This window comes from Cardiocondyla obscurior, linkage group LG20 (assembly GCF_019399895.1).
Source record: "Cardiocondyla obscurior isolate alpha-2009 linkage group LG20, Cobs3.1, whole genome shotgun sequence".
NCBI classification, from domain to species: Eukaryota; Metazoa; Arthropoda; class Insecta; order Hymenoptera; family Formicidae; genus Cardiocondyla; species Cardiocondyla obscurior.
In genome coordinates this window covers 1,042,241-1,054,718 of record NC_091883.1, presented here as the reverse complement: position 1 = coordinate 1,054,718, position 12,478 = coordinate 1,042,241, and the positions used below count along the sequence as shown (strand labels likewise).

At 43.5% G+C, this 12,478-nt stretch overlaps 1 protein-coding gene across 1 annotated transcript; it reads right to left on the bottom strand.

Annotated features, from left to right (window-relative positions):
* Positions 1 to 9,970: 9,970 nt before the first annotated feature.
* On the bottom strand, positions 9,971 to 12,464 carry Smu1 (Smu1 spliceosomal factor). Its single transcript, XM_070670120.1, has 8 exons — positions 12,174 to 12,464; positions 12,005 to 12,071; positions 11,787 to 11,930; positions 11,537 to 11,651; positions 10,813 to 11,455; positions 10,641 to 10,742; positions 10,232 to 10,568; positions 9,971 to 10,160 (listed from the first exon to the last, which is right to left on the bottom strand). Exons 1-8 carry the CDS (start codon positions 12,197 to 12,199, stop codon positions 10,062 to 10,064), a joined length of 1,533 nt encoding a protein of 510 aa, XP_070526221.1. The 5' UTR covers positions 12,200 to 12,464; the 3' UTR covers positions 9,971 to 10,061.
* Positions 12,465 to 12,478: the final 14 nt, after the last annotated feature.

The following is a 12,478-nucleotide window of genomic DNA, read 5'->3' as shown; positions in this document are numbered from 1 at the left end:
TGTACGTAATTACGGCCTCCTTTCAAGCCGGACTCTATTAAGTTATTATTAGTTATTAGTTGCTTTATTAGATTAAGCGAGCGTAGAGGCCACGGGCCTCGGGCGTAAAATAATAACTCGCGTACGAAATAACTTTTCTCCTGAGCGACCTTTCCTTTAAACCTTCGTCTCCTCTCTTGGGAGCCCGCCGCAAATTTCAAAGGGTCGATATTATTCGACCACTCGCTTCGAGGAGCTGAACGCATCGTGAAGGGCCCGGCATCGGTAGCGCGACGTTCGGAATTCTATCCGGAATCCTTGCGATGCCTTTCCCGCGCGCGAGAGAAGGACGATTGTCGGATATCGACAGCGGGGGCCGTCAAAAAGGGAGAAAAGGAAAATAAACGGTGCCTCCACGCCTTCCTGGCGCGTCGGCCGGGTCGAAGGGGAGGTGGGAAGGGCCGCGAGATCGAGACGAAGGGTGCCCGCGCTCGAATCGATCCGATCCGCGCGATCCATCCCCGAAGCGGATCGCGGTGGTGATGCCTTCTCGATTGTTACGAATTGTCTTGTGAAGGAGGGCCCCTACGTGTATAAAGATCACCTCCGTTCGGCCCCCCTTCGCCCCCTCGTCGCCTTTCTTCCTGAGCGTGCCGTGGCTCGCCGTGACTCGAAGCACAACACTCGAGCGTCACGACGAACGACCGAGCCGCAGTTCGATCGATTCTCCTTCGGGAATCTCTAGCGTGCCTATATATTTAGCATATCCCTTATAACTGACAGCATGTTATTTCACCAACAAATAATACGCAAGAACCATTGTGGATCCGGGGCAGGAGAGCACTCGAGCACTCGAGAGCGCCCTTAAACGCTTTTAAATACGCGCGGGTTGCAGGACTGGGTGACCGGGAGAGGAAGGGCCTCGAAGAGGGGCGGGAAGGGCTCGTGAGATACGGTGATCTCCGGCCGCGGGACCACGACCGGACCTTTGGCTACCTGCTAAATTGCTACGACCGACTGCAACGGAGAGGGACGACGATCTACCGACGTAAGAATACTTCTCTCCCGAGCCACCAATTATCGCGCGTCGATGGGGTCCAGTTTTGTACGCGTGGCCCGCCGCCACGCTCACGTCCTCTTTTTTCTCCTTGGGAAAAACGTCTCTATTGTATTTAACGGCGACCGGACTGGTCCCTAGTGTAATGTAACTCGCGTTGTAACAAAACCTCACCGTTCAAAAAAAAAAAAAAAAATAAATAAATAAAAAAAAGACAAGCCTTAGAAGTACCTTCTTTTATTAAAATATAACAAAACGTATTGAAGTTGATCGGTTTCTTTGCGAAAGCTCGTTAGTCATTTAATATTTTATACGATAATAAGAGCAAAATTAATCACACGCTACATAACAATATTCTCGATTGTTTTTGCGAGATCCAGCTTCGCGAGAATCTCTAGAACAGGCGATAAAAAAATTATTTTGTGTGCTGACCGCGTTTGTACGAGATTGCGCTTCGCGCATTAAAAGGGTTGCAGTTATCGATAAGCGGCGACCGGTGAATGTTTTGATACGTGTCGCCCCGTTGAAACCCTCTTCGCCAAAGAGTTTACACGGCCGGTGCAATAAAACCTCAAACAATATAGCGCTTTGATCGCGCCCATAATGCTGGAAGTACCATTGACGTACTTCAGCAGCACAACGGATCGCTATAACGCCCGCGTTTCTGGTACTAAAAGAGAGATGAGAGAGAGAAAGAGAGATGAGAGAGAAAGAGAGAGAGGAGAGAAAAAAGAAATTCGGGGCTTAAATTCACCCCCGCTCGTTTCCTCCCTTTGCAACCTTTGTCGACTTCTCCACCTCGAAATCTGCCGAGGTCCGGCCTTCCTTCCTTCCTTCCTTCCTTCCTCTTTCTACTCTTCGGAGCATCTCGTCTTTCTCTCCCTTCATGCCAGTTCCCACGATCTCCGACGCGAGGTAAAGCACCACCAACGCACACGTGCGCGCTCTTATAATCGTAATTATACGAGAGTAGAGAAAACAACGGGGCCGCGCGCTCATAGCGTACTCCCTTCTCATCACGGTGCACGTGAACGACCGCTTTCGCGTGTCAAACATTATTTAATCCGTCAATTGGAATATGCTCTATCGCCAGACCAGTGGACTATTAATTGAAAAAGATTAGTCGGCGCTCCTATTTTATTTTTTTTTTTTTTTTTTACAAGTCTGGGTGCAAGGTGGACACGACTTAACATTTCGTATTGATAAGAATTTTTTTATTATCTGGAAGAACGAATTCTCGGCACGACTTGGGATCCTGTCCGTAAGAGAAATTAACAATGTTTGGAGTAACGTAATAAGTTAAATAACAGCTGGATGTAAATCGAGACGGACGTATGTATGAAACACACGTTGATGTCCCGCCGTGAACGGGCACACTTTTAAAATGAATCACTCAGGGTGAGATGACGGCGGGACGCGCCGCGGGTTTAATCGCAAGAAGCGACCGCGATGGCACGAGTATAATTAATAACTGGGACGCGGGTGTAATAGACTGGTTCGGACCCCCGTGGCTCACGGCTTGTCTACGACGAGACGAAGCTGACGGACTCTCCCTTTCGTCTCTCGCACCTCTCCGATGAAGTCGTCGGCATTTATTACCGAGCGGCACTCCGAGAATACGAGATGCTGACCAGCGAGATGGAGACTTTTTGCTACGTGTTGTAGTACTCGTTAAAGCCTTACAACTATAATCGGAAATTGTACGTGTATCGAAAGATATCGAGATCAGCCTTGTCGCATTGTAAATTTATGTTTCTACTTTTTAGCACATAAATAAATATTTTGGACCTGATTACGTGAAAGATGCGAATAGACGAAATAAAAAAAATTTTTTTTCTTCTTTCTCACAGCCTGCCTTATATATTTCATTTGTTTCTCATTAATAAATATTACGGCTGATGTATGAAGTAAATATAAAAGAGCTCCTATTTCAACACCTTGTAAAGATATCGCCTTTCGAGCAGTCTCCACCCGCTCGGCCACTCGCACGAGCAGTCGTTCGTCCTTTCCGCTCGTAATCCGTACAAGTAGGACGATACGACGCGCCTAAAGTATCGCGTCACAATGAATAGGATTACTATTAGCGCCATTTAGCAAGCGTCACCCTTTGAGCATCCTGACCACGGTGTGTTTTATGTAATCCGACGCGTTTCTTTTCTCCTCCGCCTCGCTTTCTTGGTTCGTTACGCGTCGCGTGTATATTTCACGAGATTAGAATTGTCAAAGCGCGCCTAATTCGTGCCGCGGCATTTTTTGCTTCGCGCGCCCATACTTGACCTAACTCGCCGAAAAAAAGAAAGAAAGAAGAACAGTCTGAACCTTCCTCGCGTGTTCGATCGCGTTAACTGCGAACACGCATAAGCCGATTACACGCGTACTCCCGACGGTTGAGGATATAATCGAACGACGAGCCGAAGAGCTCCATAAAACTTCTCGTCGAAGAGAGCGTCGAGACCCCTCCCTCGCATATTAATTATTTATTTTAATTAAATCGCCCGTCAATTTAAATTCGCACGTCCCAAGTGCGTGTTTATAAACCGTAGTATTTTGTGTACCCGCTACCTAAAATAATAACGCGCGCAGGTGAGAAGAACGTCAGTTCTTTTTTTCTTTTCTTCGCGCCCGCTGTTGTAATTTTGATAATATTAGTCCAATATTATTCTTGCGATAGAGTCGCCGATTAGGTGGGCAGAATGCACGCGAGAAATGACGTCTAACTGGTGATACCAAAATATTTGCTCTCCTGTCGTTACCATTGCCGCTCATCCAAAGAAACCGGTGCCGAGTCACGTTCCCTCGAGAGAGATTAACCCCCTAGACGAATGACCCTCGAAAGAACGATTGCAGTAGCCGAAAGACTGAAAATTGCAATGGTCGGCAGAAACGGGAAGCAACAGCTACGATTAAGGCTTCCGAGGACCGAAGTCTTTGCTCTCTTTCCTCTCTCTCTCTTTTTCTTTTTCTTTCGCCCGGACCTACGTCGAAGACGGAAAAATTCCGCTTAATTGACGCCCCGGAGAAAAAAAATTGATTTTCGGAAAGAACTTTCGAGGGGCCGCCTTGGTTCTAAAAGGACCTCGGAATCGTGGTGGCCTCGGAGGCCATTTCGGTGATTTGTAATGCGGCTCGAGGAAACCGCTGGCCTCGTTTGTGCGCGACTATCTGCCAAAGGGAAATAGATGAGGGAAAAATCTATCCGGGAGATCGTAATAAAGGTCAGCCTTGGTAGAAAAGTTACTAATTGAGGAATCGAAAATAAAACGAGTCGAGAGCGCTCCACAAAATGGACCGAAGCTGAATCTTTCCTCGGTCATCTTCAGTGTCAAATGCAAAGGTCGGAAAGAGAAGGATCGACGGTTGGGCGACGCGGAGTTTTCCCAAGCACGACTTCGTAGAATGAATACGGAGTGTCGGTAGCCTAGTGATTAGGACCGAGGAAGTGCCCTTCGAAACGAGGGGGTGGTACCAACGATCGAATCAGCCGGAGTACGAGACAGTTACGAATGCTCTAGTTGGAAAAAAAATTGACGACTTTCACACGGTCGGTCGCGACATGCCTAAAAAATGCGGCGAGCAATAAAATCTATTTACTTCAGACCGTGTGTAAAAAATTTTTTAGTTTCTCGAAATTGATGCTAAGGATTTTTGTAAATCGTCGTCGAATGGGGATGAATGCCGGCAGATTAGCCGGCGTCGAGAAGAATAGACTCAAAGAAGAGTGAAACAATCGCGCGGTCTATTTGGAAATTTGTGCATTGAAACCGGCGGGTACAATAAACGTTGTTCGGCAGTCCGCGAGACAATGAGGTCCGCGTGAATGAGGGAGGCGAAACGGAGACGGAGGTGAAAATGAAGGCTATAGAATAACAATGCGGCACCCTCCTGCGCGATCGAGTGGGCCCTTCGATCGAGAGCGAAGCTTCTCCTCGAGTCCGCGCTACCAAATCGCTCGACCGATTTCCTCCGCTTGATCGAAGCAGACGGGCATGTTACGCTACGTCAAATTATTATCGATATTTCCACGGATTCTTAAAGGAAGCAGTTTTGAAAGAATGGTATCAATTTCACCGTCTTGTTTTCTAATTTTTCGGAATGGCAGAAGTACGCGGAAGAAAAAGACAAGGCTAAGTCGAAATTTTCCAATCGGAATGCATCGAAAGGAAGCGGGGTCGCCTGTTAAGCTCGTACTTTGGGCATTAGGGCAAACGATCAGTGCGTATGTAACGTGCAAGGTAAATTACACGATGCACCGCTCGATCGGCCGCCCCACATTTTCTGATGCTTGGCCCGGCGAAATTCGGCGCTCGCCCGGTCAGCCGGTCAGGTTCCCAATGATTATCCACTTAAATCGTGAAGTCGCGAGCAATTATGTGGGGGTGCGAGGGTTAATTCGATAATTGCGTTATACTCCGTTTGCAAGTAATTGCCACCTTTCCGCGAATGCAAATCCCTCCCTCGGCGCGGCACCACCGAAACTTACCATCACCGACTCAACTACACCCGACGATACCCCATTTAACCATTTTACTGTCTCGTCCACTGCAGTCTCGCTGATTGCGCGGCAATTAACGAAAAATCTGTCACTAATTTACTTTAACATGAATAATTATATTTTTGCTCGTAGACTAGACTCGGCTGGACTGTTCGAAAAAACTTTTCCAAATAATTGCACCGTAGTTTCTGTGACTTTGATTTGTCAATCTATTAAAATATTTAGACTAGAAAAATATAAAATTACTTGATAATTTATTGTTAAATTTATATTTAATTTATGATTAAACAAAAAATGAGATTATCCGTTGTTGCATGTCTACTAAAGTCACAAAGATCTATGATTATTGATTTACTCTGATTTTTCTCCGCGTTATTTTTCGCATAAAAATTGTTACGTCGCGATTCTATTATCTTATACCTGTGTATACTGTTTCTCACGTGTTTGTGGATCAGTCCCTGCAAATAGAAATTTCGCACGCACGTCAAATCGCGAGGGGAGTGTTCGCCGATGCTCTCGGAGAAATGAGAGCGAACGGAAGAGGAGAACGCGGGGTAAAAGCACCAGAAGAAGAAGAAGAAGAAGAAGAAGAAGAAAGGAGCGAATCGAATCGAACGCGTTTGGCTGCAAGCGAAGGTTAAAAGAGGGGAGAAGCACGCGTCCGCCACGCTCCCCGTACACACACCTGGGACCAGTTGGCCAGCGAGAAGAAGACCCCTCCACCACACTGAGCCCACAACCAAAATGTCCAATTATTAACAAATTATGATCGCAAAATTGGAGAGTCTTCCGGAAATACGGAAACGAGAGCTAGACAAGGAAGACCGGGCAAAATCCGCGACTGTATCGCCAATATCATCAGCAGGCTACCCCTAAACGGTCCACCTTCTTCGAAAGATTCGGCTCGAGTGATTAAGGCTCTTAATACCTTTCGCGGAGGCTTCTAAGCAACGCCTAATTGCCGATAGAATTAAATAAACGTTATAGCTTTTAAAAAAAAAAAATTATTATAGACAAAGGGATAATCTCGCTGTTGTAAGATCTGCGCTCGTAGAATCAAGGCTAAAGACAGTGCCGCTCTAGTTTTTAGATTAATCCGATAACGTCCGAAGGCACTCGTACGATATCACGTCGGAAGGAGCGAAATTAGTGAAGCGAATTTCCTTCCCCGAAGACCAACCGTTCGTAGTTCCTCCCCCGCCTTCTTGCCCTTTTACCTGCGGGGCACCTGCCTCTTTTCACTGCATTACGTTACGTAATCGCGTCGCACTTGACTCTGCATTTAAAGACGTGTTTTTACTAACATTTGAATTGAATGTCTACGTTAATTCGTAATCGACGCAGCTGTCACGTGCGTTCGTAAAGTGAACCGTCTCCTAAACAGGTAAGCGATCACGGATTACGATATTAGTAACGTTAAGAGTGGCATCTGGTTTTGCGACCACGTAGAATTGATTCGACCGCTCGAAAGAACTTTTACCGCACGCCTTTATCTAGAATATGATTACACGCATTTTATTTGGACACAAAACAGCCTCGCAGGCACACGTGTTATATCTAATCGTCCCACGCTTTCATCCTCGCGGTAGGTCGCAGACGCACGAAATCGTTTTGATTATCTCTGATAGCTTTTCTCGATTTTCGAAGTTTTCTTTGTGCTTTCACGTGTTTCTATCGTTTTATTACTTTCGTCTTTTTTTTTTTCTTTAATTTTATTCCAAGATTGTTCCTATAATTATTTACTTTCGTATAATAAATCGTAAGTGCGCTAAACAAATTTCAAAAATCACGTAAAGATTATCGGCGGTGCTGGGTATAACTACAAGGAAGAAAGATCGACGTGGAGATGAAGAATCCTACCGATAATTGTACCAACTTGGTCTAATCCACCGACAGGAAGCCGAAGTAAAGTGAAAAACTTCCAATGACATTAAAGTCACATTAGCCGGGACTAAGGAAGTAAAATGACTTTCCGGTCCATTTGTCTCCGCTACGGCGGGTTGTATGCCAAAAAGACCGACAGTAAACTTATGCGATCTTCTAATTTAGCTCTGTGAGAAAATCCCGTCGATCTCACACATTTGCGTCGCCATAAATTATAGGTTATACACCCGAGAACAAGGGCGTATAAAAAAGCCCGTTGTAAATTATAGAAACAAGTGTTTAAGTTATAAAGACAAGTTTTTGCTAAAAATATCTAAAGAAATTTACTTACAGAAATAATTCCTATTCCAAACGAAGATGCAGAAACTAAAGGGTTAGTTGCCCGGTGGTTGCCGCTTTCTGCGATGCCGAGTAATTCTCACGTTTGAGATATCTCGTGCCGAGAGATCAAGTGTTGACTTAATTTTTACTACTTTGCAAATTTTAATTACACTATCGCGAATTTGTAACTGATTTCTATGATGCGTAAATGCATGTTTCACTTCGCTTCAGTACGTTACATGAAATTTTAGCAACGGTAATGGTGGCGGCTCGTAGCAGATTTATTCGGAATTAAAACGACATCAAGTCAAACCATGCGTACGCTTCGCACGCAATTTTCGAAAGATCCCAAGCGTCATTATAATTTAGTAATTAATGATCGACGACGTGCTATCGGTTCAAGAGACTCAATAACTAACTACGAAAAAAAAGTCATGCGACTTACCAATCTGCATGAGCATCAGCGGAGTTGATGATTTCTGCCGGTGGCTGTAACATAAAAAGAAATATATTATTGTAGACATGTAAATTGGTTCATAAAATTAATTAAAAAAAAAGGTAAAAGTTTTTCCTTAATATTTTATTTTATAAAATGTATATTCACCTAAGAGTTGCTCCGCCGATGCAGGATGCCCGTCCCGGGCCTGCTCCTCCTCTCAGGTAGCACGTGTCGAGTCATCCTTCCGCGCACTGGACACTCGCGAGATAGTCCACGACACTCCCGACCGGCTTAAATCCTCGAGTTCGACACGAGAAACGGGCTACGATGCACGGATGCCTCGACATTTTCGTTTCAAACTCGAACCGCGTGCTCGTCGTGTCCTCTAGTAGTACGCAATAACACGAGTTACAGTCTGTTACCAACCTGCTATCAGGCAATCAATGGAGTGCTGTGATTGGTCGGCGCGCTAGGGAAACTTGGCGTCGACCAATCACAGCGTTTCACTAGACACAGGTACACGATGATGAACCGTGAGAGAACACACGCGGATGCCTCGATGTCTTCGTCTCGAAACCGATGTTCTTCGCGTAGCTGCGTATCCTCTCGGTTGCAGTAGAACGAGTCACGTAAGCCTGTTGCAAGCTCACGATCAGGCGATCGATGGAGCGCTATGACGAGTCTGCGCGCTAGGGTCTTCTATCACCTTAGCCCGACCGTCGCCGAGTGAGTAAATTACCCAATAAATTATAATATTAATTATTATTATTCTATATTATCGCGAGTCAATCGATGCAAAGTCAGACGTCCCATTCTTTAATAATACATCTCAATTCACGTTTAATCGAACAAAATTTCATAGTTTTAATGAAATGTCTAGTTATTATTAAAAAGATACAAAATCTCATAAACTTAGAAACTTATACAAACGATATCTTCTCTCGATTAATTCTACATGTCACTTTTATTGAAAAAAAAAAAAATGCAATACGATACGGCGAAAAGTAATAGAAATCTAAGTCTAAGTCTTGTATCATCGACCAGAAGCACGAATTTTGGAGTAAGATTACTCTCCGATTAGACCGATCCTCCTCGCATCGATTTGATTAATCGCTGGCTCTCGGATAAATTTTCGCGCATAAGGTTTTATGAAGATATTAAGGAAGAGTCGTTTTCGATAAACGGCCATATGAGCGAACGCGCGCAAAAAGGAGCAGCAGGTTGGTGCTGGTTTTGGCGCTGCCTAAGACGCCTGAGCCGACCACCGATCGTACGACCGATAACCCGGTTAACCCTACCAGTCTGTTATTATAATATTTGCCGAGCCGAAGTATAGTGATTGCTTATTTGCTCGGGTCCAATTACGTTGAAGCGCGCGCCAGCTAAGGGCCCGCACTACGTGACGACGTGTAGAAAGATAGGCACGGGAAGGAGATGCATTTAGACCCGAATGAGTCCGACCAACCACCCACCCCGTATCCTATTTACCTGTCTCGACTAATGTCGGCAATGCTGTAATGATTAGGTTCGCACGATCAGATAGGACGAGCGTGTAATGTCTATTATTGCTCGCGAAGAATGCGCTGCATCGAATGCTTCAGCAACGTCGATGATTTTTCTGTAAAGAATCACGCCTTTTCGCTCTTCGTTAACGCGTCTTAACGAGAAACGGAAAATGCGAAGCTTCAGCTGTAAAGGATAGTGTGTAAGAAAATTATATTATTTTATGGACAGAAAGTATTATAATAAAAAAATTAATGAGTTAATAATAATTGCATAATTCGGAAATTAACTGTAATACTCTTAAAAAATGCTTTGTATTGTTATAATGAAGATATTCTCCTTATTTTCAGTATTAAATATACAAAGAAATTGATCGCCTTATTTATTTACGGCTTCCATAATTTTAGCAGACCGTCCTCACTGTAAGAACAAAGTAAATTTTGATGGGGATGATGTGCCAAGCCGATTACATCTTTCTCGTGAATCTAAAAAGAGCGGTACGTTATTAATAAATAAAATAAAGAAATACGACGATGAGAACTCAAGTTGTACTTACATTAAGTGTTCTCTCGAGTTTTCCTGATGACGTAGAAAAGCAGTAGAGCACAAGATCCTCGCCGACGCAATAAATAAATTCGCCACGCGGACTTACCACTGTAGTTACGAAGTCGCCTCCTTCTCGTTTACCACTGGAGAAAGATCTCACTATTTGCCCTTGCATATTCATAATTACTACTGTGTTTGAACGATTGCACACCACGAAGTGTTCTGGATTACGCGGAAGAGCATGTATGCTGTTCACTGTGAGATCAGCAGCTCCTAAAGACTTGTAAGTGCCTATGCATTCAGTGGTTTTCAAGCTCCAAATTTTTACAGTTCCGTCCGACGACGCGCTACAAAATAACAATACTAATTTGTAAAAAATAAAATTACGATTTCCAGTTTGTAATACTTTTAACAAATACCTGATTATATTATGTCCATCTGGAGAGAAAATGACTTCGTTAACAAATGAAGAATGACCGCGAAATTCCTTAAGGGTTTTCCCAGATTTAAGGCCGTGTATTCTAACAAAATGTATTTAAAATGATTAACGTCGTACTTGTTAAATTATATTAAAATAAAACTTTATTTTACCTTATCGTAGTATCGAACGAAGTTGACAATATCTGACTGTTATCTCTGCTAAACTGCAAGCAAGTCACGCCTTTTGAATGTGCTTTTTCGAATCTTCTTAAGCACTGTCCACTCTGCACTCTCCAAACCTTGATTTTACCATCTTGACCGCCGCCTGCCAACATCTCGCTGTCGCGACTGAACGCCATCGACAAGACCGCTTGCTCCATCATCATAAAATTGTCTTGCGCTTGATACTTCAAGTCCTTCCTAATTTTGGCAGTTGTAAAGTTCCATACTTCAATGAAACCGTCTACGGAGCCAGTTACTAGATACTGGCCATCAGGCGAGAAACGTGCACATTCCACATGTGATTTCTGACCAAATTTGATTTGTTTCGATAGCTGTGTTGGATATTTCTCGTCTTCTTGATCGCGAACTGCCGCTTTTCCTCGAAACAAATCTATCGTAGTGCCAGGAGGTAGCAGTCCTTGATGCTGCTGCCATTTCAGCGCCTGTCCTAACAGAGCAAGTAATCTACTGGATGGTACTACCGACACTTCGCCAGCGAGAGCAGTGGCTATGTACGCTCGTCGTTTTTCCTTCGTGCTTCCATCAGGGTATGCCTCACGTGGATCAAAATATGAGCGTGCAAGCAAATTCTCTGTAAAGTAATACATGATAATATAAGCAATGTTATACAATTGTTATAAAATAAGGGTTTCGGATCAAATGAGATATATACCTAAGTGAATGTACCTCTCAGGTTCTTGTTGCTTCATCATAATCATTGGATCAGTCTGTCTCAGTAAAGATCGTGCTGCACCCAATTCTCGAAGTTCAATTAATTCTAAAACAACCTAAAAAACAATAAAATATAAATATTATTGTATTAAAAAGTACAGCAGGGCAAATAATAAATTCTTTACTCTATAAAGGAGTTGAGTATTACACTAAAAACTATTACATTAATTTTAAAACATAATTTAATTTACCTGTTCATACAAATCAATAAGTTTCTTGTCTGGCAACTTTAATGACTGTATAGCTTTAAGAACTGTGTCCCAATGACCATTATTGATATCTGCGACAAATCCATCCACACTGTCTACAGTATTCAGTGACACACCTGTCTCCTCCTACATATAAAGTATATTATACATAACAAAAAAGTCCATGTTAAAATATTAAAAGAGAAATATCAAAAGAAAACCTGTAAAGTTTGCAGCGTCTTTACAAGATTCGACTCCTTCAGATACTGCTGTATTAATCGGATTACACTAAAAACAAAGGAAAAAAGTAATAATAATTAATTAATAAATACATAATTCGTGTTAGTCTATTATTTTACCCGTTAACGCAAATTAAAATGCTTAACTTACTCGGCAGACTCTATTTCGATCGACATTTCTGTAGATGCAACGCAATTCTGGTAAACAAAACGATTTACAGGTTATTTTCAGGCAACTTCGAATGTCCGGCGACGGCGTTTACCGTGCGTCCGCATCCTTCGTGGACGCGTGAGAACGAAAGCAGCTGTCACCACCCGGGTCGCAATTAATTGTCGGAGATGATTATTTTCTTCCGAGAGGAAAACAATTCCGCGAGATCTATCCTCTCTACGCGACGAGAGCTACTGCTTCTTCTCATCAGAGAGCCCAACTCGGAATCATGGCTTCCACACGTA

Bases quoted from the DNA above. Each gene is read 5' to 3' on its own strand.
- Smu1 (XM_070670120.1), bottom strand. From the start codon at position 12,199: ATGTCGATCGAAATAGAGTCTGCCGA. The intron at 10,743-10,812 runs GTAAAATAAAGT...ACATTTTGTTAG, and splicing joins TCGTTCGATACTACGATAAG to AATACACGGCCTTAAATCTG. The intron at 10,569-10,640 runs GTATTTGTTAAA...GTTATTTTGTAG, and splicing joins GATGGACATAATATAATCAG to CGCGTCGTCGGACGGAACTG.